The sequence below is a fragment of the Thamnophis sirtalis genome, unplaced genomic scaffold (genome assembly GCF_051295495.1).
Source record: "Thamnophis sirtalis isolate CommonGarterSnake01/CBP01778 unplaced genomic scaffold, rThaSir2_p1.2 scaffold_3, whole genome shotgun sequence".
NCBI classification, from domain to species: Eukaryota; Metazoa; Chordata; class Lepidosauria; order Squamata; family Natricidae; genus Thamnophis; species Thamnophis sirtalis.
In genome coordinates this window covers 60,491,482-60,518,495 of record NW_028261383.1, presented here as the reverse complement: position 1 = coordinate 60,518,495, position 27,014 = coordinate 60,491,482, and the positions used below count along the sequence as shown (strand labels likewise).

Genomic DNA, 27,014 nt, shown 5'->3' with positions numbered 1-27,014 from the left:
AAAACCAGAGGCTTCAGATATATTTGTTCCTGTCTTAGGAGATCTCCCTCCCTCTCTTCAAACTCTGAAGAAGTAAACACAACCTGCTGATAAAAGAAAGCTGTGTAATTCTAAGCTCAGCGGGCTCAGTCAATTTGACTATCTGACTTTGATGTTCAAGAAGAAGAACATTCAATTAATGTTGAGAAAGCAGAGATCTGTCCCCAAAGGGAGGAACATTTGAAGGAAAAATGCAGCAACTTCCCTTCTTTTGTATAGCAACAAATTCCAGTGGCAAGCACATGGCTTGGGATCAGAATAACACCCAAATTCATTTGGGATTAGATTGGAGGCATATGACTTTCTTGAGTGCATTTGTCCAGCCAGAAGGAAAAACCCAGAGAAACATCTAAAATTAGCTTCTTGACAATGACAGCTTTACTCTATGTATCACGTAGACCAGTGGCCCCCAATTCTTTGGACACTGCTGCACCGGGGACCAGTTTTGTCGAGAGAGGTTTTTCTGAGGATTGGTGGGGGTGGGAACATGGTTTCACATGCTGCCTGCCAGCTCTGAAAGATTATGTTACTATAATCTTATAATAAAAAGACTTTGGCTTCCTGGTCTATCTTGGAGGGAGGACACTACCCTTCTAGTGTGCTTCCATCATACCAATCATGCATTTGAGCTGTATTTGCTGAAAGGAAGGAAAGAGGAGAGTGCTGTGCTCAGTTAATACCTGGGAGCGATACAGAAAATGAAATATAGAATCTGTCCCAAAGGTGTTTTTTGAAGAGGCAACTGAGATTTCTGGTTTTCTTTGAAGACATTTTGCTTCTCATCCAAGAAGCTTCTTCAGCTCTGGCTGGATGGTGGGAATGGAAGGATTTATATTCCTTGCACACCGCTAGTCCATCTGCAAGGAATATAAATCCTTCCCTTCTCCACCATCCAGCCAGAGCTGAAGAAGCTTGTTGGATAAGAAGTGAAATGTCTTCAAAGAAAAACTAGAAAGCTCAGTGGCCTCTTGAAAAAGCACCTTTGGGACAACCATGATCTGGGATGACTCAGAATCTCCATAGACAAGGAATCTGTAGTTCACAAAGGGATAGGAAGCAATGATATTACTAAGTCCTATAGCATGCAGATTCATTTGCCACTGTTTTCCTTCTTCTTTTTTAAGTCAGCACACTTTCTGACATATCTAGTCCACAAGCCATTTTAAATGTTCCCTTCCCCTTTGTTTTTGAAGAAGGACTACTGAGCTGATTGATTCGGGGCACTATTTCTGAATTCTAGTTAGCTTATAGTCTATATTTTCCCAAAGACAAGTATCCATAAATTCAAATACACAAGCAAATTTCAGAGCACAGAGTAGCTCAGGGATAAGGGAGGTGCACTTAAATTGGGGGGAGGATAGGAGAATCATATTGGGGTAAGATTTTTAAGGTGAGGGAGAATAAGGGTTGAAGGGAGTAGCTGTTGTTTAAACCATTAAGCTTATTACATATAAATTTCCACCTTTCCCATCTCAAAATGGTGGGACATTATGGCATAATTTTTGGCAGTTTTGGCTATCAAATTCTTTTTAGGGACAGACAGAATAGCTTCAGGGCTTCATTTAGCCTTGAGATCTCAGTTTGCTCAACTCTACACAAATCCAACATTCTAACGCACAGCCAAAGTATCTGAAAAGGGGCCATATTAGTAAATATTCAACTACCATGTTCTGAGAGTCATGGAAGCAGCCTACCACACCTACTAAAGCATTATTAAATATTTTGCACATCCTCTTGTACAAAGAATTGGTAGCAAAAAAAAAAAAGATCCTGGGGAAATTCATATGTCCAAATGTTCTTTAAGGGAGTCCTTAAATTAGTCCCCAATCTCTAAGCTGGGGGTAGAAGGAAATTGTTCTGCCCCGTGGCAAATGGATATTTTTGGCATAAGGAATGAAAACAAAGTGAAACACGCAACAGATAATTCTCAGCACCTTTGCCAAGGCAACCTCATGTATTCTTGTTTCTGGGGACTTAGTTTACATTTGTTGGTTGGTTGGTTGGTTGGTTGGTTTCTTTAATCTATCTATCTATCTATCTATCTATCTATCTATCTATCTATCTATCTATCTATCATCTATCTATCTATCTATCTATCTATCTATCTATCTATCTATCTATCTATCTATCTATCTATCTAATTTGTATCCTGCCTTTATTATTTTTACAAATAACTCAAGGTAGAAAACATACTTAATACTCCTTCTTCCTATTTCCCCCCAAATAACAACCCTGTGAGGTGGGTCGGGCTGAGAGAGAGATTGATTGATTGGCCCAAAGTCACCCAGCTGGCTTTCATGGCTAAAGTGGGACTTGAACTCACAATCTCCTGGCTTTTGGCCTTGTACCTTAAGCAGATCCCTCAGCCACCTAAGATTCAAGAGGCCTCTGTCTCTGTGTGGATACTCCAGAGGCAATGGTTGCCTAGGAAGTTCCAGAGTGATATACCAGAATAGCCCAAGCTTAGTAAATCAAACCTAGCTAAAGTTATCCGTACCCCTGAAGTAGACCTGGCAGGATGCAGCTCCATTGGCAATGCTGCAAAGTCATTTCTATTATTATTCTCTTTCCCTTTAAGCAGTTTGCCAGGAAGATTTTACTCACAGTATGTTTTACATAATGGAAAATAAATATTAAAAATGTTTATGTTAAACTCTGTCATTAATAGACACTAGTACACACATACACACACACACACACCAAAAAAAAGAATCAGAGAGAACCTTTATACCATGCAAGGCAGGAATTCATATCATTAATTCTGATTTTTTTTTCACATTTCAACATTCAAGAAATTAAGTCTTGGGTTTACCTGGTATCATACTTTTACCAGTGACCTATCCTGAATATTTGGTCTCAAACTCCTACTATCTTTTAACTATTGGTAGTAACAACTGGGGGGCATGGAAGTTTATATTCTGTTTATCTACAGATTTAGGAGTTATTTTAACTAACCTTTCCTTATCGTGGAAAATATATATATTAATTTGAATCAATCTCTCTGTATGCAACCATACATTTATAAACTCACACACACAGTAATAAACAAACTATCTGAAACTACTGGAAGATCACACATAGTAGAAAATAATGGTCATTTATATCTTAGATTTTTAAGAGTCTATTTTCAGAGACCAGATTTCAATCAGAGTAGAACTGGAAGGGACGTTGGAGGTCTTCTAGTCCAACCCCCTGCTCAAGAAGAAGACCCTGGCCTATACCAGGGTCTTCTGGTATAGAAGAAGACAGGTTGCTGCCCAATCTCTTCTTAAAAATCTCCAGTGATGAAGCACCCACAACTTCAGAAGGCAAGCTGTTCCACCAGTTAATTGTCCTTATTGTTAGGAAGTTTCTGCTTATCTGAGAGTGTATAGCTGCATTTGTGTTGTGTTTATTTCTAAAGGAAATTAAGCTATTTACATAATAGAGATATTGTTTGATCTGAGTGCTAAAAGGGATTTGGGAAATCACAATCAACAGTTTATGAATTGTAATGGGTGAAAAATATAGGAAGCTGACTTACATCACTTCTAAATTGATGTGTTTTGCATATCCCTACTTAGTCTGATCTTTGGAATTGATGATACCAGCATACAGTAGATAGGAACATGGTCTCTCCAATACAAATCGCTCCCCGCAGTTGCTATCAGACCTCTTAAGTGGAGTAGACAAGAATGAACCTTGGAATTTCTGAATGCAAAGGGTGTCTTTTCCTGCTGAACTATGTATATTGGGTATTTAAGCTTTACTAAAATAGTTTGCAAAAAAAGCAAACAGTGATTGATTCAATGGCATTCAAAGTTGCTCTGTCAAGTCTGACTTATCTTTTATAAATGGGATATCACTGTGTATTTTATAAAGGCCAATGTCCTGTTTTATAAATACAGGGTTTTTTGGAGAGTTACCAAATTTTAAGGGAACATACTCTAATTACTTTGTCCAGTAGATGCACAATAGAATTTATAAATCAGATTCAGCCACCAAATTGACAGTACTAACCTCCATCCACAGCCAGGCCAAGTACATGCAAAGGGTTTTTCCCCTGTGTGCCTTCTTAGATGGGCTTTCAAATGGCTGCTTTTAGTGTACATCTTGGTACATCCAGGAAAAGTACATTTGTGCATTTTAATGAGTTCTGCTGCAGGATTCTTTTGAAACTTTTGACCCATGATGACTCCAGTTTGACCCTGGATTGTACCTCCTGGACCAATAGGTTTTGCAGCTATCGGAACTGGAGCTATGCGGACAAATTTGGAAGATGAGTTCAAATTGGATGATTGGACAAGTTGTGGCACCAGTGCAAAAGTTTGCCCTTGGATGTTGACCAAGAGCTGTGCAATTTTAATGTTTTCTTGCACTGATCCTTGTGAACTAGGGCTCACATCTGACGGTTGCTTAACTTGAACTGGCTGGATCTGGAGCATGACTGGTATACCTCCATCAAGGGACACTGCTCCGTTAGATGTATGGCTGCCTTCCATTGCACCATTTGATTGTTCATTTTTATTGTCTTTTAAAGTAATACTTGGTACCATCTGGTCTTTTTGCTGTATGGAAGTTACAGTGATTTGGCTGCAAGCTCTCATGTCTTTGGTCTCACTCTTAGGTCCTTCTTTGAGATCCATCTCCATGTTTTCTTCCAAAAACTCCTCTATTTCCTCAAGGGTAGGCTGGAATGGTCCGGAATCTTCCATCTCCACTGTGAACTCTGGAATTCTAAAATTCTCCTCCTTCACAATGGGTTGAAGTCTCCTTTTATCCCACCAAGAAGCATGGCCATTCCCCAGAGATGCCTGGGACAACAAGTAGTCCAGGATGCTGTCCTGATTCTCAGCACTTGATGAACTCCCATAGCTGGAGCTTAGAACCTGGGAATCTGGGCTTGAACAAGAACAAAAACTTGAGGAATCACTGTCATCTTCAGACACTGGGGAAGGCAGCATTTGGTATGACCTCCCAATAGCTGTCATGTCCCCAAAGTATCCAATTGAGGGCCTGGTGGATGAGAAAGATGCATCCGCAGGAAGCAAGTGATCCACCATTCCTGGATGATCTCTTTACGCGTATCCTACCAGCATGTACCAAACGAGTGGAAACCTGCATGTGGAAAGCACAAACACTGTCAGTCAGAAACCAGAAGTAATTGTTCATCTCAAGATGCTGAAACCCTATAGCTTGATTTAGAATGCTTACGGAACGCAGCACATGTTGCTGCATGTTTTGATCTAGTTTGTATCACCCAAGAGAATTTCTTGAGTGCTTGAAAGCTTTCTTTAAGATTGCACCGCATGCTCACAAAAGAATTATCTCCCCAAACCATTTCATAACTATACACTGACGACTGTAGATTTACAACAGCTTTCTTTTCTAACAATTGCTGACCAAAAGATAAAAAAGAGTTCTATATTTTTAGCCATTAATTCTGCAAATAAAGTTAAAAGAATACACAGAGAGGGAAAAAAATTAAGGAAAACTGAGTTTTTCTCCCAACCCTGAATTTTTTTATAAAATAGATCATTTATCCCTAGGAAGCAGTTTTCTATCCACTGAAATTTTTATTCTTTCACATATACAAATATAGGCTAATTACCGTGTAAAAGCAAGGTTCAAAATCGCAGAAGCTAAAAATATTGGCTGGTCTTCAACAGCAAATATACCACGACAATTTTCCTTCCTTAGATTAATGAATCAAGCTTTTAGCATTAATATCTTCAGTGCTGGTCCTTATAAGGTTTTAAATCAAGCAGGATTCTTCAGTTATCATATTTCTAGAGGTGTAATCCATTTTTTGCCGGGTCAGCTCCCCTCTCCAATAAATAAGTAAGTAAATTATGGACAAAAAAATGCATTCATTTTTTTACTCTCCTTTGCAACATTTGGCCCGACTACAAGGTCACTGTTAAATGGCGCTGCTTCACCGCCTGCATTACTGAATATTTATCATTTGCAAACACTGCCTTACAATGATCAAAACCACATTCCATTTCTAAATTTGGTTTAGAATTAGTCCTTCATTCAGGTTTTGGATTTCAAAGACTTGCAACCAATCCAGTCTGCTGAGTGCTGCCATCCATCAATTCATTCAACTTCAGCATCTCTACAAAGCCCAGCATTCAAGGGAGGGAGGGGGAAATCACTCACAGACATCCATTCTACTCATTAAAGCAGAATTCACAGAGGCGTTTGTTTACGTTCAGATGGAAGCATAAGCTGAAAATGTCTCCAACCAACCCTTGCTCATGTTTTCGTCCTAGTCAACTTTGAACAAAGGATTTTATGAACACACTGAAGAATATACATGTTTTTATGGAAGCTGTTATGGTTCTAGAGGCGTTATTGAGCCTGCATTTGCAAGGCATGCAGGGAGACAGACAAGAGTTAGAGAAGTTGCATTGTAATAAAAAGCCTGTCGTCTACCCTTTATAGGGATGCAGTGGCTCAGGGGCTAAGACACTGAGCTTGTCAATTAGAAAGGTTGGCAGTTCGGCGGTTCAAATCTCTAGCGCTGTGTAATGGGTGAGCTCCCATTACTTGTCCCAGCTTCTGCCAACCTAGCAGTTTGAAAGCAGGTAAAAATGCAAGTAGAAAAATAGGGACCACCTTTGGTGGGAAGGTAACAGCATTCCATGCACCTTCGGCATTTAGTCATGCCAGCCACATGACCATGGAGATATCTTCGGATAGCGCTGGCTCTTCGACTTTGAAACAGAGTCAGGAACGACTAGTACATAAATGCAAGGGGAACTTTTACATTTACCTTTAGTCTACCCTAAAAGAAACAGCAAACCTGAATTTTTGCATTATTTTTAACGTGGTCTTCTGCTATTGCTGCTATGATCACTTTGCCCCAATGTTATCCAAAGAAAGAGACATCACATTCACATAAATGATACAATTTATTCTGCACTAATCAGCCTGCCGTTGCACATTTTAAACACAAATGCCAGGCTTCTCTTTTGTTTAACAGACAGTGTTTACGAAGTGCTCACATATATAGAGTAGCAGGAAGTTCAAGCAAAAGTTGGAGCCCTGAAAAAGTTTGAACAGCAAAATTAAATCCTCACAAAATTGATTTGAATGTTTAGAGCCAAAGCAAGCCAGTTACATTGGCAGAGAATACTTCAAAATGTTCTCCTTGGTTCCACAAACATGATCTCATAATCCTAGATGTGTCTCACTCAGACAGAAGTCTACTGGGACCCATTCCCAGTATATGTACATTGGATTGCAGATTTAATCCATTTGCTCACTAAACTTAATTAACCTAAGCTTTAGTTAAGTCACTACTATGGCAAATGTTCTATCTGCATGTTTGGAACAAGGAGAATATTTGTCTATTTGTTCAGGCTGTTTGATGCTGGTACATTGACATTCCCATTACACTTTACCTGGTAATAATCAATTTGAATTTTTTTTTAAAAAAATCTATCGTTGAATTTATATTTAATTGACTAATTCATTCTTTGACAAGTAGATGACTAGGTAGGCAAGTATTGCGTCAGTTTACGAAAACTGATACTTGAATTAACTCAAGGAAAAAAAGCCAATCCACCAATACACTGTGAACAAGCCCACAAATTGGACATATGAATATCTTTCTCCCTCTGGAAAATTGTATAAAATGGGGAGGAAAGCCACAATGATTGCAAATGATAGAACTGGAAGGAATTCCCATTTGGTTTTGGTTTTCTGCACTGTTGTTCTTCTGACCATTTCTGGTGAGTTCAAAATGAAAGTTCTTCCAATACTTTGGGCACACTGGCTATTCTAGAAACATGATATTTAGCCAGACAAATCAGAACTTGGGAAGAAATGTGTTCTCCACTTTTAGTTAAAGTGACTTAAGTGAATCCAGAGAGACCCAAGTTCAAATACCAGGAAGCTATTCTAGCCCACCCACAAAGAGCCCAGAAAGTTACTTTGCTCTTTCTTTTAGAAAAGCTAGAACTATTTTACTTGGGCAGCAGGGAGAGGGAGTTCAGCATTTTTACTTCTGCTTTTTTGAAGCTGCAATTTTCTGGACTGGAACCATTTGTAATATCCTGATGCTTTTAGACTGTGCTTTTAAAAATTATGTAATTATTATTTATTGGGTGAATTCTTTCTGATCATTCCGGTGGTACGCTACACAGTGTAGCCAAAATTAAAATTAAAATAATTAAACAGAAAATACACTCTAAAATATAATACAGATAATATATTTGGTTTCTTCCTTTTTATATTAACATTAATTTTCTTTCTGCAGGGGACACAATATTTATAAACAAATAAGTAACTATTATATAGCATCACCAGTTTGGCCTAGTTCCAAGACTGCAATTGGACGTAGGATTAGGCAGCACACTCACATCCAAGGTTAGGAGTGCCATTCAGCCTCTTCGTGGAGCAGATATGATGTCATGAAAAGACAACAGGTTTGTAATACAGATAGATTCGGAAACAGAGTTAGTTAAAGATTGTATGGTAAAGTGGGCTCAAAATATTGAAGAACCAATAATGTTGGATACATGGGAAAAAATTTGGGTAAGAAATGTGAAATTTACACAAGCTCAAAACCTGAGAGAAAATTTTTACAAGATGTTCTATAGATGGCATTTAGATCCTAAAAAGCTGGCTTCTATGTATCCGAATTTACAACCCAAATGCTGGAGATGTGGTTCTCTCGATGCTACCTATTTCCATATATGGTGGACTTGCCAAAAGGTTAAGGTATTTTGGATAAAAATATGGTGGATTATGCAAAATATCTTCAAAAGAAGGATAAAGTTTACTCCTCAGTTATTTTTGCGAGGTATAAGTACTGACTTTACAGCGGTAGAGACTAACTTGATCCTGCACTTAATAATGGCAGCAAGACTGTTGGTGGCGCAATACTGGAAGAAGGAAGACCTGCCTACAACTCAAGAATGGACATTGAAAGTTACAAATTTAGCTGAGATGGCTAAAATATCGGCATATCTTAAAGATCACTCAAATGAGAGATATAAACGAGACTGGAAAAATGGATTGACTATATACAAAATAAATACGGGACCAAGAAATTCCAGTTAGCCTATGCTTAAGATCAGGAATGATTTAAATTGTTTAAAGTTAGCTTAGCAAGAAGAAGCTAAGATCAATGTAGAGATGTTATTAATTTCTTTATTTCTTTTTTCTCATTAGATTTTAGACTGTGTTTGTTAAAAATCTATACCGTGTAAGGGTTCTGGGAAGTCAGGGGGGGAAGGAGGTGGGGGGTCAGGGGGGAGGGTGGGGGGAGGGAGGGATATATCTTAGGCTAGACACAATGTGTTAGATCTCAATGCAATGTGACTTCACATGTATACTGTTTTTCTTTAATTTTTCCTTAAAAATAGGATAAGCCAAGTACATTAACATATAGTGGAAATACACCAAGGGGAGGAGGAGTAGGGAAGAAGAAAGATGGGTAGAGAGGGATGGGAGAGAGGGTGGGGGGGAAGGCAAAAAGGAGGGGGGGAGCGGATCTGGAGAGAGGAGTGGTAGAAGGCGAGGGGAAGTAGGGTAGAGGGGGATGATGGAGGGAAGATAGAAAGTTGGAGAGTGGGGAAAGAAAGAGGTGTATGGAGAATGGAAGAGGTATATTGGGCTTTTATTTTCTGGGGCATTGTTGACAAGAGGAATTGATGCAATTATTGTTTAATACTGTATGGTGTATACATGTGAGTGTATGAAAATGAAAATAAAATATACTAAACTCTCCAAAAAAAAGACAAGTTGCTTATTAAGCAATGAGAATTATAATTGCATTGACACTACCAATGCAGAAAGGATGGGCTGCTGGTGGGATTTTAATCTTTTGAATTTTTCCCTTTGACCATTGGGAGTAATGTGTAACTCTACCCAAGGGAATAACTTTAGTCCTTGGGATAACTCCTTACTTAGGTTTTGTGAGCATATGAAGTGAAACCTTATATATATTTTTCAGCTTACCCATTGACTGGGCTATACCAGAATTTGTAGTGACAAAACTGAAATAGGGCAAGCCAGACCAAAATCCCCAAATGTTTAGGGAATGTATAACTGGGTATTATTTTCCCAACTTTAATAATAGCAGTAGACTTATATACCGCTTCATAGGCCTTTCAGGCCTCTCTAAGCGGTTTACAGAGAGTCAGCATATTGCCCCCAACAATCTGGGTCCTCATTTTACCCACCTCGGAAGGATGGAAGGCTGAGTCAACCCTGAGTTTCAAATAGGAGCATCTCTTCTTGATATTTTACTATCACTATTCGACCCAGAGCTAGAGACTCTTACAGCATAATTCTCTCCATTTCTAAATAGAAGGATTGAATTAGAAGGGCTAAAAGCAAGGTTAAAGGGGTTGTGACTTTAAGACCCGTATTTTGTATTGTGATCATTGGATCTACTGTAGGAAACAATAGCACATCCAAGCTGCCATGCAACCAATGAAGAGATGTACACTGAAGAAGGGTACTATGCAGAGCTCAGCAGAAGAGTACAGAAAGCAAAGAAGATAGAAAGTTTCTTTGTAAAATTTTAAGCTTCCTCAACTGGGTGCCTCCAGAGGTTTTGGCTTCATCTTCTTACACTGGTTGGCATGCCCAAGACATCTGGAGAAATCCTAGCTGGAGAAGGAGTTCCCTTCTCTCATTTAAAATAGAATCAAGAATGATAGCGAAGTTCAGCATTTCTGTAGAATGTGATATTAGTAAGATATATGAGAGGGCAGATGGAATACTAGCCGACTCTCTGAATGAAAAGCATGCTTTCTAATTAAAGCTCAGCTATTCTTTGTCTTTCATTTAACATATCAGTGGGAGCCTCCAGGACTATCTTGCTCTAGAAACATGAACTTAAGGTAAACACATTACTCTATGATGCAGAGTTTGGGTAAAAGGATGCAGGGGTTTAAGCCACTTCCCTTTCCCATCAAAGCAGTCATTCAGTACAGGTTCAACTCTGGATACTGCGGGAATGCAAATGCAAGTTGTATGTAAACTGTGAAAAGGTAAATAGATGACTTTGTATATCTTGGTAGTATGTTTACGAAAAAAAATTAAAAAAAAGTAGACAAATTTTGCGGCATGTAAATGCTGAAGGAAAAGCTGTGAACAATGTGTGATCTGTTGCTTGTTGGGGGAAATGCTTGTTGGGGGAAAATGGAGGCAGTTGTGTATAGAAGGGACTCCTGCTTAGTTTGTAAGAGAGAAGTGAGAATTCTGAATGTCAGGAGAAATTTAAAAATAATCTGAAGACAATAAAAATGGAATGTTAAAGAAATGCATGTAATAAAGCAAGAAGACATGGGATCAAGAATGAAGGGGTAAGTGAACACCAGAAATCAGTGGCCAATAGTAAAGAAGTATGTTGAGATTGTTTGTTACATAAGGAAAATGAATAAAGATTAATTGAAAAATATGAAGAAAAAGTGAATGGAGAGAGAGAGAGAGACCAAGAAAACTGTGGTTGTATGGAGTTGATAATATTCTCAGAAACAGTGACCAAAGACAAAAGGCAATATTCAAAATGTTGCATAGGTACAGAAACCAGAATGGTTTCCATGGAATGAAACACAAGCGATAGTACATAAGGGTGTAAAATAGATTTAGCTGTTTGCTTTTCTGTCTCTTATCTATAGTTTTAATGTTTGTCTTAATATTTCTTATTCCTTTGTTGCACTTTCCATGATATTTACTAGAAAAAGGAACAATACAATGACTAAAGTGAGCAAATTTCTTCTTTGATTTGAAATTCTCCAAACCTAATAAGAGATAATATGACAATTCTAGGCATAGGGGAGAATCTATGTTTTCATTTATTAAAATCTGCTCCCTCACCAACTGAAACTGATTCTGCTTTAATAGAGAATAGATTCCTATTTGCTGTCACTGAAAGGAGCCATGTCTAAGGAAAAACTCATTTACCTACTCATAATAGTCTCAACAGTTTCTGCTGGGCTGTTATCCTATGTTGTTTTCTTACCAACTTTAAGACAAGCTTAGGAAGACAAACGTTACTCTGTTCCAAAGAACAGTTGTCAGTTTAGGTCAGCAACTAAATATTAAAAGGACAGGAATTGTATTGCTGCATTTTAGGCTCGGCATTCAGAGAAGAATGTAGAAAGCTATGCAAAAACTGATCTGCTTGTCATTCTAGGAGGAGCTGAGAGCATTACAAGGGAATGCTATGTCACTGCAAGCATCATTAGCTTATTTGGTGTTTTTTAAGCAGCTGTGGATATGCTGACAACTGCATTCTAGAGCTGCCAACATCTCTTTTCTCTTTGATGCAAAACAATCCCATAAATCTCTGCTTTTCTGACAGGACCAATTGCCCAGATATAATGTGTAGATACTTGTTTACATTTGGTATAATCCAGAGTGGAGTGTAAGCGCATGTACTTTCTACTTTGGTCTTTGTCCAAATTCACCGGAATGCTGTGGCTCAGAAATTCCAAGAAACTCAGAACATAACATACCATTGCCACTGTTTTTATATAGGGAAAACATTAATCCAGAAGCTAGTATGCTCCAGCAGTCAGTATCGGACTTGCTTGGATTAGAGAAATTTGAGCTCCACTCTTCTTAACTGAAAGGTAGCCATCTCCCATCCTGGTTCATTTTTCTCTCCATCCAGAATGGTTTATTTTATGTATTTATAATCCCATCTTCATTACCTTAATAAATAATACATAAAGCAGCGGGCATACCTAATACTCCTTCCTCTTCCTATTTTCCCCACAACAAAAATCCTGTGAGGTGAATTGGGTTGAGAGAGAGCGACTGGACCTAAGTTAGCCACCTATCTTTCATGCCTAGAGCTCACAATCTCCTGCTTTCTAGCCCAGAATGGGACAACTCACCACAGCCAACTTGCCACAACCAACTCACTACTGTCAACTCCCTGTGGCCAGCTTGCCATGGCCAACTCACCAAAAGGCAACTCGCTGGGGACAACTTGCCGTGGGACAACTCAACAATTGTATTTAATTATTTTAATTTTTGTCATTCACAATTTCAATTTGTTGTCCTTACTTTAATGAAATGATCCCATCATTTCTTTGACATTATGTAACTTTTGTACTGCAGCAAATTGTCCTGCAGCAAGTTGGCCATAGCAAAATTGTCTTGTGGCGAGTTGACCGTGGCTGTTAAAGAAAACAGCCAATGATGCTGACAAGAGAGCCAAGGTGGCGCAGTGGTTAAATGCAGCACTGCAGGCTCCTTCAGCTGACTGCAGTTCTGCGGTTCGGCTGTTCAAATCTCACCGGCTCAGGGTTGACTCAGCCTTCCATCCTTCTGAGGTGGGTAAAATGAGGACCCAGATTGTTGTTGGGGGCAATATGCTGACTCTGTAAACCGCTTAGAGAGGGCTGAAAGCCCTATGAAGCGGTATATAAGTCTAACTGCTATTGCTATTGCTATTATGGGCTCTGTGGGCCGGTCCCACAAAGGAAACTAGGTTAATGAGAATAGCATTGATTAGTGTTCCTTCTGGCACTGATACACATGTGCCATTCAGAAGCCCAACTGTCTGCACATTAGGCTACCCTGAAAATGGACCCTATTCGTGTATAGAGGTATACTTATAAGGAATTTCTTTGTAGAGGCAATTTTGGACCTATAAGAATTCCTTTTTAATATGCCAGGAGTGCACAGTCTAAATTTATCTGGTGATAGAGGGGAGAGCCAATGAAGTGGGCAATCAATGATTTCTGCATTCTTGGGGTAGATGAACTATGCCTGATGCTTAAAAACAGTCAAAAGGAGTAGGAAGCAATACAACACACATACACAATTGCATATACATTACTTCTTATTATATTATCATATAGAGATACTGAGTAAAGCATTACATTGGGAGCAATTGTCCTCCAAAATTAATCTTTGGTGCTTTAGCTTCTATTGGAAGTCCCTCCCTAGCTGTACCCATAGATGTGCACACACCATAGAAGCTGAGTGTATGAACACAATGTACTTCTCAGACTTCTTTCAATATACCGGTTACTCGACTTACAACAGTTCATTTAGTGACATTCAAAGTTACAACCACCCTGAAAAAAGTGACTTATGACCGTTTTTCACACTTACAACTGTTGCAACATCCCCATGGTCATCTGATCAAGATTCAGGTGCTTGGCAATTGATTCATATTTATGATGGTTGCAGTGTCCTGAGGTCATGTGATCACTTTTTGCGACCTTCTGAGAAGCAAAGTCAATGGAAAAGCCAGATTCACTTAACAACCGTGTTATTAATTTAACAACTGCAGTGATTCACTTAACAATTGTGGCAAGGAAGGTTGTAAAATGGGGCAAAATTCATTTAACAAATGTCTCACTTAACAACATGAATGTTGGGTTCAATTGTGGTCATAAATCAAGGACTACTTGCACCAACCTACTCACTCTGTCATTTATTTTCCTTTTTACAATGAAAAGCACTGTGCTCTTGATTATCCTCACATTGTAAGGTTTGATAGCTCTGCCAAAAACAAAAACCTCCAAATCTAGAATACAACACAGAAGTGGAACTCATTTCTAATCCACAAAAATGAAACTAGAGCACATACTATGTGTATTTTGAGCAAGGCATATAATAACCCAATGTTAATACTGATGTATCCCAAGGCAGGGCAACAAATCTTGAGTGCTCTGGTGTGATCAATAACCCTATATGGCAGAGCGATGGAGAAATTGTGACAGGCTCAAATTCATTCACTGAACTATGTGGTTAACCAGAGATTTCAACTCACAGCCTGTGTGATCCAAAACACTCTAGAAACAAACTTGGGCACTGTTCAACTTGGTGAGTATCATATGAACATTTTAAAAAGATGCATTTGAATCTGAATCATACAGCTGGGTCAAAAATGACTGAATGAATGACTGGCTGAATGAATTAATGAATGAATCAAATGTATACTATGTAGTATCTCCAAATAAAAGCCTCTCTCCTCTTAGGGAAGTGTAAATATATAGTTGCAAGAAAGGCATTCCAGTTTAGGACTGTTAATTTTGGCTGGTCGTACGTTTTACAGCAGGGGTCCCCAACCCCCGGGCCGTGGGCCAATACCAGTCCAGGCAGTGGTGAGATTCAAATAATTTAACAACTGGTTCTCTGCCCTAATGATTTCTTCCAACAACCAGTTCACCAAACTGCTCAGAAAGTTAAGAACCGGTTCTCCCGAAGTGGTGCAAACTGGCTGAATCCCACCACTGAGTCCATAGCCTATTAGGAACTAGGCCACACAGCTGAAGGTGAGCAGTGGGTGTGCACCAGAGGGAACTTTGCGGGCTCCTCCCCCCTCCCCCCACAGCTGGGTCTGTGGAAAAATTATCTTCTACAAAACCTATCTCTGGTGCCAAAAAGATTGGGGACTACTGTTTCACAAAAACATTTAGTAGCATCAGACGATCATTTCCATATATTAATTCATTACTCCATGCATCCGATGAAGTGAAATGCCTTTTAATAAAATGTATTGCTGTAATGGAAAAAAGAAGGCTACTAGACCTCAATTTTCACTACCACAAACTAATGTGGGTTCTATCCTGTTTCCCTGAAAATAAGATTTGCCCGGATAATAAGCCCAATCAGGCTTTTGAGCGCATGAAGCCCTCCCTGAAAATATTGCAACACAGCAGCAGCCATGAGGTGACCACGCTCACTGTCTCCTGCACCTCAAAAATAATAAGACCTCCCTGAAAATAAGGCCAAGTGCTTATTTGGGGGGGGGGTCAAAAGAAAATAAGACCCTGTCTTATTTTCAGGGAAACACGGTACAATGTCTATCTAAGGGTGCATCTCTATATAACATGGTAACAACTGGACATGATACTATCTCTGCTTAATTTTTTCAAGAAGAATTGTTTTTTATGTCTCATGGCCACTGAAAACATTACAAGGATGTTCTGTAGGGGTCTTAGAAGGTTTAAATATTGAAGGGTGGGTTCTGATCTTTATTTCTCCCTCCCCAAGCACTATCTCAGTCCCTGTACTGCCCACCATAGGTCATTTCCTAAGCTTATTGCATTATTTTGCACTTTGTAATTTACAGCACATAACCTGTCACACTCGGCTACATGGGCAGTAAGGCAGGAGTTAGGATTCTTAAAGCAAAAGAGCCATAAGGACACACGGATTCAAGTTAAAAGCAGTTGCCAAGCTTGCTTTATAATTTTCAGGATTTCCTAGCTTTATCTATACTTCTGCTAGAAATGAGACACGGCAGGGGAGTAAGGTACTGGGATCCCTTTCCTTGCCTGAAGTCAATTGGCTTGAAAATATATCAGTTCCTTTATTCTTTTCTGAAGATTTTGCCTTACGATACCAAAGTTTATAAGCTTTAATCCGCAGCTCTGGCCAAACGACCTGAGGTTTGGTCATTCATGCTGGTCACACACACATGCAGTCCCGAATCTGTCTACATGCTCATCTATGCAGCTGGCAATGGAGGAAAGCTCTGAGATTCATTGCAGTGGGGAAGAAAAGGGAGAGGAGATGGAGGACAGCTGTAGGAAATTATGCTGCAGTTTAGGCAAATGTTTTTTTTAAACACGGCCTCAGCTTTACACAGCAGGTATTAAAGAAAGGGACTGAACTCAGTTTCCCTGGTGCTATTCTCTCTTCCCCACTCCCTTCCTTTGAACTCTATAGTTTGGAATGACCGAAAGTAACCCAGCAGCCATTTCTCTCTCTCTCCCTCTTTCTCTCCCTCTCTCTCTTCCCCTCCCTCCCTCCGCCCTCTCTCTTTTTCAGCATTATCACAACAGCCAGAACAGAACGGAACAAAACACACAGCTGCCTCCTCCTATTCCTGCTCTAGGTTACTTTCTCACCATTGCCTTTCAAAAGGAGTCCGGTGAGTATACACACAGGCCAAATTTCTGCTTGAAAAAATACTAAATGTTTGTGCCGCAGCCATTGGAAACATCATCGCCTCTCCAAAGGTAAAAATGACGTAAGTCACAAAGTTTCCACAGCAAAAAAAATGTTGCCAGGAACAAGGGGAAATCTTCCTGCAATTCAGAACACCTTGAGTGCTCTGAAGGTGCAGGTGCAAGAGATCTTCTCCAAAACTGCTGCCCTCTGAATATGCAGATTACATCTCATTCCTTTCTTTGGCCAATGTCCAGAGTAAAGTTACAAACTGTGGAAAGGCAAGACTGGAGAAGATCAACGGAGAGGGGGACAAAAATGAATCTTTGCCTTGGCAACATTTGTGAAAAATAATAGGAGTTGGGTTTTCCCCTACATTCTTGAAAGCTGTCTCACTGACATCAGGCAAAATAAATGCGTGGTTTTCAGATGATATTGTATAGTACATACAGCTTTGTCTTTCGTGTGTGTCTGTGTGTCTGTACACACATGCGCGCGCGCATGCGTGCACACACACAATCTTACACTTTCTCCAGAAAATTTACTAAAAAAAAAAAAAAAAAGACTCTGGGGAATAACTTTGGGTTATTGGATATACCCAGTCCTCAAACAGAATTTGGGGTATGCTCTTTGGTAAAGAGGTAACTCTAACAATTAGAATTCTATTATTAGCTGCCACAAAAGAAGGATTTATTTTTTTTCCTGGGCAAGTGAACAGTGTTGATGGCAGATTGAAAACTTTCAAATCACACAGCAGGTCTTATCAAAGAGACCTTCCATTTAACTCTGCATTGTTACTATTATTGCTACACATCCTTCCATTTAAACACTAAAATGTCACAACTAGTCACTTGCTTCTTAAGACTTAACCCAGCAATTTCTGCGTTTTTTAGGGTTGGCATGGGCCAACCTTCCTGAAAGAAGGCACCCAACAGATATCTCCACTTTTCAGCCCCCAGCAGCCCTGTTTTGGCAGGAGATGTAGTCAAACACCTTCCCTATGGCTTCCATATTCAGCACTACCAAAAGCACCCATTAATTTATCTCTGATGTGCTCATGCACGCTGCCTGCAGCCAGCACTTTCTGTAGCTCTCCAGGGGATATTGAAGATGGGAGGGGGTGTTTTAAAAAAAAAGGACAGCAGCCCAACTTTGACAAGCAGAACCTCTTATGAGATGTTTTTAAGTCCAAAGGGGAAGTCAAAAGACCAGGGAGCATTTGCACACAGCAGCACAAGTGACAGATTTGGGACCTTGTCAGGTGGCATTGAAAACCGGCCTTCTCACGTCTCCGGGTTAACAGAAGACATGGAAAAGTACCTGCCTGTTTATTTGCTGCCGAAGGGGAGGCGACAGTCACCGCACCGAGCTCCGGCACAGCGACTCCCAGAGTTTCCTCCCGCATGACGAAAACGAGTGTTCTCTACCAAAGAAGCTCTGCCTGAACATATGGTGGGAAATCGCCTCCCCCCCGCCCCACGCCGCCTCATTCTTCGGAACTTGGACGCTCCTGTCGATCGGAGAGCCATTCGGCGCGCTTAGACGGCGGATCGTGTCCTTCAGAGCGGGGGGGGGAGAAGGGGGCTCCTCCGTAATCTCTCCCACCACCGCCGCCGCCACGCTTCCCGTTCCCCTCCTTTATGACAAACAACTTCGCGCGCAGAGAAACGCCGTCTTGGCCTCCATGTCCTGGAGCACAGGCGGATTTTCGCCCGTCCTTCTTCCGTCCCCTTGTTTTAGCATCCCGAAAACCAGAGTGTCGTCCCCACCACGACACACACACACCAGAGGCTGGCTAACCCATCGGCCCCGCTCCTCTCCAATGACCGGGGAGATCTGCGAGCAGCTCGTTCCCTTCCCGTGTAACGCGGCTTGCACACGGTGTGCTTACATAAACACACACACACACACATGCACGCGGGTCGGATTCCTTCATTACAGCCGCCCCGCTTCTCTTTCTTTCTCGCCGCCTTCTGCTGCTGCTGCTGCTTCTTCCCCCTTGCGGTTTCCTCTTCTCCCCTCGCCACCCGCCGGCCCCGTCCTCTCTCCAGGGGCGCCCTCCCATTGCCGTGAAAGAGGCGCGATCGTGTCCTTTTCCTCCTTACCTGAACTTTCTCTGGTTCTCGACCCCCGGAATGCGGGCGAGTCTGGAAAGTGGGTGGGGGGGAGAAACACCCCGCCAAACTTTAAATTACCCCCAAAGCAAAGGAGGAAAAAGACCCCGACCGGCAGCCACTCCTCCTGGCATTTAAAGGGAGAAGGAGGGGATGAGGAAAAAAATGCAGCTATTAAAAAAAAAAGCAGCCAACGTTTTCCCCAAGAAGATTGACAGGATGGCAAACGTCGTCCCTGGCAGTCGCCAACAGGCGAAGGGAGTTCCGACTGCGACCAAGCAATCCAGAGGGTGATGTGTCCTTTAGCTCTCCTCGCGTAGTACTATATCCCCATCACATGACTGCCGGGGAGGTTATCACAGTAAAAGCAGGGGAAGGCTTGAAGGAGGCTCGACCCAAACTGGCGGTCCGATTGGCTAAGGAAAAGCCGAGGGGCGGGCCAGAGATTTTGTCGTCAATGGAAGCCTCTGGCACGCTGGCGCTCTCTTGCCAGCCCGCTCAGCCAGCGGTGGCTTCTTTTTCAGCCGCTAACGAAAAGATTTCTGCCTTCTCGCAAGGTGGAAATCTCCATCCAGCCTTCTAGACGGGATCCCATTTTCGTCCCTTGATGGAAACCACGTGGGCAGCTCTGACAATGGTGGGTCCTTGCCTGGGGGTTTTCAAGGATGCCCTTCCTGGAAGAGCACAAATGGTTGTGAAGACCCTGTTCATGAAGTTGGGCCCTAGGAGTTGGGGTTGTCGCTGTTGTGCCATCCTTCCTGCTGCATCCAACCTTGACTATCACTAAGTGTTGTATCTTTTTATTCTCGATGAATGTATTTTATTCTCCTTATGTACACTGAGAGCATATGCACCAAAGACAAATTCCGTGTCTAATCACACTTGGCCAATAAAGAATTCTATTCTATTCTATTCTATTCTATTCTATTCTATTCTAACCTTGGTTGCCACTTGGAATAAGAGGATAAAGCTGAGGCTTTGGATAGAATTGTGCTTATGCAATCTATCTCCTCTGATGAAGCCTGATACTCCCTATGGGGTATGGAGGCACTGGGTGAGATAAAACAGAAAAAGAGGCATCTAAGCATTGCTGCCATTCAACAAAGGGCAAATTTGACCAAACACAGATTAGAGCCACTGTTAAGGGCTACTTCCGACCTCATTGCATCCTCAAATTGCTGCTCTACAGCCCTGTTTTGGTTGATACATGCCGTCTTGGTTAAAGGGGGTGCAGAGTACCTCTTACAGAGATGTGCAGAGGAAGTTGCACACCTGTTGAATAAAAGTCACTCAGATTTGTTTCAAAATGGACACTGCACTTGTCAAAGGCCCAGAGGAGATGCTTTGGTTGAACCAGGTGTGTCTTGCCCCGTTTTTGGGAATTGTTTGAACCTGTTGAACCTGAAAAAGTGGGCAAAGTCCTCAGAACTATGGGCTCAGCTATCTACTCTTTAGATTCCTTCTGGCCTGTTAAAGTGTGTGCGTGGGTGTGGGTGTGTTATTGTGTGAGTGGATTCTGGCAATTCTTTGAGTGGTGGGGTTGTCCACTTTTTACCTCCTAAGGAGGCCTTGGTTTGCCCCTTCCTCAAGAAGACCTCATTAGATCCTTCCACGCTGAACAATCTCACCTCCCTCTTTCTAGTGGAAGATGGTAGCAAAGGTGGTAATCCAATAGCTTCAGAGGGACCTGGCCAAAATTGATTATTTGGTTCCTTTTTGGTCAGGATTCAGACCCAGGTGTGAGATGGAAATGGCTTTCATCATGCTTTTTGGATTCCCACAAATGTGATAGGACTGTGCATCCATCCTTGCCTTACTTGACCTCTTGGTGGCTGTTCATACTATCAACCATAGTACCCATCTAGATCACTTTAGAGGACTGGGGGTGGGATGTACAATGTTGTGTTGGCTAGGCTCTTCAGGACAGATTCCAGTTGGTTATGATTGGTAGGAGAGTCCCATCCTCAATCTCTGTTATGTGGAGTGCCTCAGGATTTACAACAGAAATTTTGGGCTCAATTGTGGTCACAGGTCGAGGACTAATTTTATTCAAGTTTGAGAAGACATATTTCTTCATAAATTTCTGACTGCTCCTCCTCTCCACCAACCCATACATAGTATGCTATGGTAAACAATGTGACCGAGATATCACAGAGTTAGCCACAACCTAGTGCTTCAGCAGCTTTCAGCCTGTGGTTGTTATTTCAAAATTGTGACCCCATGGACAACATTCCTCCAGGCCTTCCTGCTCTTTATCATCCTCTGGAGTCCATTTAAGCGCATGCCTACTGCTTTGGTGACTCCATCCAGCCACCTCATTCTCTGCCATCCCCTTCTCCTTTTTAATCTTTCCCAGCATTAGGCTCTTCTCCAGTGAGTCCTTCCTTCTCATTAGGTGGCCAAAGTATTTGAGTTTTATCTTCAGGATCTGGCCTTCTAAAGAGCAGTCACGGTTAATCTCCTCTAGGACTGACCAGTTTGATTACCTTGCAGTCCAAGGGACTCGCAGGACTTTGGACTACAACTGCCATAATCTTTATCACTGGCCATGCAGATTACAGTTGATAGAAATTGTCATCTAATTCACTAAGAGCAGTGTTTCCTAAATTCCCTCTAGAATGGAAATAATTATTCCATTTTATTCTGCTTCTCTTTGGTTAACAGCCCCCCTCCTAATACTGTATCCAGTTCAAGGGTCCACATTTTAAAAAGATTCAAAGAAACAGAAGCACAGAACATTGACCAGTAGACTATTTCTTCATGTAACACTGAAACAATACCCAAAAAAAATTTCATTGCCTTTGCCTCATGGTGTTGCCTTCATCTGAAGGTCAGCACATACCTGAGGCAGCGGTGGGATTCACTTACCATCCCTACCAGTTTGCAGATGTGAGCACGAGCGCACGAGCACATGTGCAGTGCTCGCACATTACGTCGGGGTATGTCGGCGGAGCCTCCCACAGCCACCGCTACCGGTTCGCCCAAACCAAAGAGAACTAGTTGAATACCACCTCTGACCTGAGGCAAATTTAAGATATGTTCAGCTGTTCTGGTCTTAAAATATTATTTTCCTTTTTATCCCACTTTCCCAGCTGTTCTGTTTGGTGAGGCAGTCTGGTGATTCCTAACTTGTAAGCCAGCCTAGGTTCTATTTAGGTTAGTACAGGTTTTGGTGAATTGTGCAAAACCCCCAAGGAGGCTTTGACATATGTCTAAAATAAACTTGCCAGTCTATCTATCCTTTGAAGCCCACATTCTCCTCAGCCCTAACTCCATCCTACATTAAGAAGGGTGCTTCGTCACTGGAGGCTTTTAAGAAGAGGCTGGATAGCCACTTCTCTGGATCTCCTGCTTGAGCAGGGGGGATTGGACTACAAGACCTCCAAGGTTCCTTCCAACTCTGTCATTCGGAGTAATAGGACTGCTGCCAATGGTGACATTTGGTAGGAAGAAAGCAAAACAAAACCCTTGAAATTCATCAATCTCATGCAGGAAAAGGATTGGCAATAGGGAGAGCAAATTTTATATCCCTATGGTTTTCTGATGCTCAGAAAATGGTGGATAGCTCTGAAGAACAGTTCCGTGAAGGAGTTGACATGTGGAAATTGAGAAGATTGAGGGAGCAAATGATAGCACTTCTCAAATATCTGAAAAGTTGTCACATGGGAGGTCAAGACTTACTTTCTTGTCTTCAGAGCGCACGACGTGGAGTAAAGGATTTAGATACAAGAAATTCCAACTGAATCTTTGAGAGTGGAACCCAGAGAGGTGGTAACTTCTCTGTAGGTGTTCAGCAGAGGTTAGGCTGCCATCTGTTGGGGATGTTTTAATCTCCAAAGCCAGCATGCATCTTACACATAGCTTAAAACTAGACAAGTGTTCAAAATGTCAACACTTAAAAGAGTCTGAGAATTGGATTTTAGAAATGTGGAGACTGTTCCATCAGTCTCTTCCTGAACCCTAGGATTGTAACCTACAAACACAACACTCAGGCTGTCTTCAATAACTGGGTATTTGCAGGGTTGGGATGATGTGGACCCCAAGGTGTTGCCTTTGGATGTTACCTAAACTTGCCTAATTGTGATAAGATAAAATATAGGTTGATTGTTTGTAACATTTGGGGGGAAAGGGAAGGAAAGCAACTTAGTTTTATTATACTCACTATAGATTTTATCATGTTTTTATGAACCCAGCCAGCAGATGTTCATAAATACGAAAACATAGGTGTGAATTTTGAAGTAATGTGCATTATGTGGATAAATTTCAACTATAGACAACTGTCCCATTCCAGATTTTCCTATTTTTTTTAATAAAGAAAAATATACTTCTATTATTAGAATAATGAAATGCAAAGGAAAAGCAAAGTCTACATTGAATAATAACAGCTGACTAGCACAAAAAGAAACTACTGTACTACTGAGCATGAAGAAAACATACATAAAAACATTGTGGAAATATTGTTAGCAATATATTCTCCCTTTCCTTTCCATTTTCTTCCCCAACTGCTGACTATAAACTCTATGTCTGTTTCTCTGTCTGTCTGTCTCTTTCTCTCGTCATTCTCTCTGCATTAAAGAACATATAGAAACCAACAGAAACTAATACAGAATAAACAGAACAAAGAAAGAAAAAGTGCTCAAAGAAATAAGCTTCCTTTTTTCTTTGCAGCAAATAAAAGTATGATTACAGTTAAATCCTTTTCTTATGCTTATAAAAAAGCACCCTTTTTTCTAATCATTGCCACCATGCATCATAAGTGCATGTTTTCTCGCTTCATGCAAAATGTCTGCAAGGGATTCACAATCAGCCATAAATGTACATATTGTTTTTTTTCTAATGAAATCAGTTAATTTAGCCATCTATGCCGGTTCCATCATTTTCAACACCATTCCTCCGTTGTGGGTAGCATCCAATCTTTCCACTTTTGAGCACATAAGGTGCAGTTGTCATATATAAAAACAAAGCTCCCCAACTTTTTTCAAGTTGTCTGTCCACTAGCAATTGGTTTCACTTGTACTTTAATATTTAAAGTCCCCCAAATTAATGCATTTGTATCACATTTTTAAAAATCTTTTTACAGTCCTTTAAGTACCACCTCTTACTTTTCAATCTTGCAAAATTTTAAATCATATGGTCCCATTTTCCCCCTACTCCATATGAACCTCTTTGCTGTTCTTTGTCACTCCTACAAGGTTTTGTCTGAGATTACAATCAGTGCCATTTCAAATAGCACATTCAACTTGGGCGGCGTTTTAACTTTTACTATCATGATTAAAGTGCTAGCCATGAATAATTTTAAGTTTTTTCAGCTGTTTTTTTCAATCTTCAGATGTCCGCTTTCTAAAGCCTAGCTGGGATCAGTCTCCCAGAATGCAATTACCTCTCAGCAAAGGTAAAGCTGTGCCGCTGTGCTACCTTAATAGACAGCAACTCTTGAACTCCTCTTTCTTCCTGGTAAACCACCAATCAGAACAGAGGTGGGCTCCTACCGATTCGGACCGGTTCAGCTGAACCGGTAGTGGTTTGGCGGCCTGGGTCATTGGAATCGGCAGTGCCACACCCCTGAACCAGTTTTCCCTCAGCACCATAGATGCCGCCATCTTGTTTTTTGCTTCTGCGCATGCACAGAGCAATTTTTATTGCATTGTGCATGTGCGTGCAGCGTGCATCAAGAGCACGCGAAGCGGCCATGAGCGAATTGGCAGTAGTGACTGCTGTAACCCACCCCTGAATCAGAAGCCCAGGTTGCTTGTGCAGAAGTGTCTGGGTGGGTGGATGGAGACTCCCACCGCCACCACTACCGGTTCACCTGATCCGATCCGAACCAGGAGCAATCCACCTGTGGTACTCATATGGAACAGTTTAGGCAATTAACCTCACAGAGGTGGCAGAGTCTCTCTCTGTAAAGCAGGGGTGTCAAACCAATGGTGGGATTTAAATAATTTAACAACCAGTTCTCTGCCCTAATGATTTCTTCCAACAATCAGTTCACCAAACTGCTCAGAAAGTTAACAACCGGTTCTCCCGAAGTGCTGCAAGCTGGCTGAATGTGTCAAACTCATATCGTCACGTCTGCATCATGTGATGTATCGGGACTTTTTTGCCCTTCACTAAACAAGGCGTGAGCATGGCCCATGCATGACGCATCCGACCTGGGAGTTTGACAGCCCTGCTGTAAAGGGAAGCATGTTGGTTCACCCTATGATGCCCCTGCTTAAAATATACTGAGGAATCTTATGCCTTCTTTTGAGACTTCCTGAAGGATTAGCCAATCCAGATAAAATATAGGAACTTGCATACACTGAAAATCCAACACAGGAAATTAAGTCCAATGATTCGCTTGTGAATCTCTCATGTCATAAAAAGGGTAAAACCTTTAAGTCACAAGTTGTAGTTGTTGTGATTGATGTGGATATCATGGTAATATTTTGGTGCTCTCCAATTTAGTATTAATTTGATTCTGACTTTGGTTTGCTGATTAAGGAAGTGCATTCCTAAAATATTTTTTCTATTTTTTTTAAGACTAGCAGTTTCAAAGGCAATTGATTCATTGATTCATTTATTTATTTATTTATTTATTTATTTATTTATTTATTTATTTATTTATTTATTTATTTATTTATTTTCTAAGTTACCCAATAATTGAAATCCCTGGGAAGATGAAAACATGCCTTCAAATATTAAAATGTTCTAAAAATAACATAAAAAGCAGATAATGCCAAATATATAAATCCATGTTTGATTATATGCTGTATGCTCCCATAGTAAGTGCATCAGAAAGAAAACATCAAAGCAAAGTAGATGTACTGGCTATAAATTGTTACTATCATATCATAATTTTTGCTCCCAAAAAAGCATTAGGGCTTATTTTCTGGTTAGGTCTTATTTTCAGGGAAACACAGTAATAATTACTGCACAGAAGTAAATAATCCAGCAATCTCAAGCCTGGATGGTGTTTCAAGGATAGCAAGTGAATATAATTTTTCTTCTCTGCTAATAAAACAGGCAAAATCTCATTGCTCTAATTAAAGGTCATTTATTTATTTAATGAATTTATAGGTTATTCATCTATCCAATAAAGTCTGGGTAGCAAAGCAAACAGAATAAAAACAAAAGCATTCCACAAAATCCAACAAATGAAAAACACTATCCAATATGCTAGAGCTCCCATAACCAACTACCCAGCCTGGGATAAAACCAGTAGGGCCTCCAAAAAATCAGGATAGGACTATCTTTGGGGAGAGTTTCAGGGGTGGGTTTCAACCGGTTCGCGGCGGTCCCCGCGAACCGGTTGGTCGGCGAACCCAGAAGTAAGTAACTTCGGGGAACGGTGAAGGGCCCACCTGCCTGCCCGCGCTCCTTACCGGCCTTTGAAGGCTTCTGCGCTTCCACACAGGCGCATGGCACATACAGCACCTGCGCGATTCTCCGCAAGCAGCTGGATGGCACATACAGTGCCTGCGCAAATCTCCGCGAGTAGCTGGAGCATCGCGCAGGCGCTAAGACGCATGCGTGAACTGCGCGCGTCCACCCCTGGAGAGTCTGTTTATAGATCAGATGGAATAGCAGTGGGTGTAGCTCATTAGCAACATAAGCACTGAAATCCATTCTAAGGGAAGAATACAGTCCAGCTTCAGTTTGAGAGCACAACTTCGTTTTAGAGTAGCATAAACAAATAGATGACAAGCCCGAGGAGGGAACTAACTTCTCTAGAAATATTCCCAATTGAGCAATTCAGTTAATGTTCCTGGTTTCACTTTTGGGGAGGAGGGTGGGCAGGAGAGGCAATTACATTCCCAGGTTGCTTTTGAATGTCAAGATTCGTTTCATAATATTATTGGTATGAATGCCTTGCTTTGAGGCAGGGGGTGCATTACGAATGTTATTTTGTGGAAATGTCTTGGAACAAAGGGGTTAGGTGGAAAAAGGGATTGGGAAGTCAGAACTCACATGAGTTTCAATGACTCTTGTAATGATCCCATGACAGTCAGGTCCATG

At 41.1% G+C, this 27,014-nt stretch overlaps 2 protein-coding genes across 2 annotated transcripts in view; one reads left to right on the top strand and one right to left on the bottom strand.

Moving 5' to 3' along the window:
* The window catches only part of KLF15 (KLF transcription factor 15), a 30,548-nt gene extending 11,218 nt beyond the window's left edge, over positions 1 to 19,330 (bottom strand). The window contains exons 1-2 of the mRNA XM_014070604.2: positions 19,008 to 19,330; positions 4,039 to 5,136 (exon numbers count right to left, since the gene is read on the bottom strand). Coding sequence (XP_013926079.2) covers positions 4,039 to 5,081 — 1,043 coding nt within the window. The 5' untranslated portion in view covers positions 5,082 to 5,136; positions 19,008 to 19,330. The remainder of the gene's footprint in view (positions 1 to 4,038; positions 5,137 to 19,007) is intronic.
* Positions 14,509 to 27,014, top strand: part of CFAP100 (cilia and flagella associated protein 100) — a 60,517-nt gene continuing 48,011 nt past the window's right edge. Inside the window, exons 1-2 of the mRNA XM_087708964.1 lie at positions 14,509 to 14,829; positions 16,783 to 16,984. The gene's annotated coding sequence lies outside the window, so the exon portion shown is untranslated. The remainder of the gene's footprint in view (positions 14,830 to 16,782; positions 16,985 to 27,014) is intronic.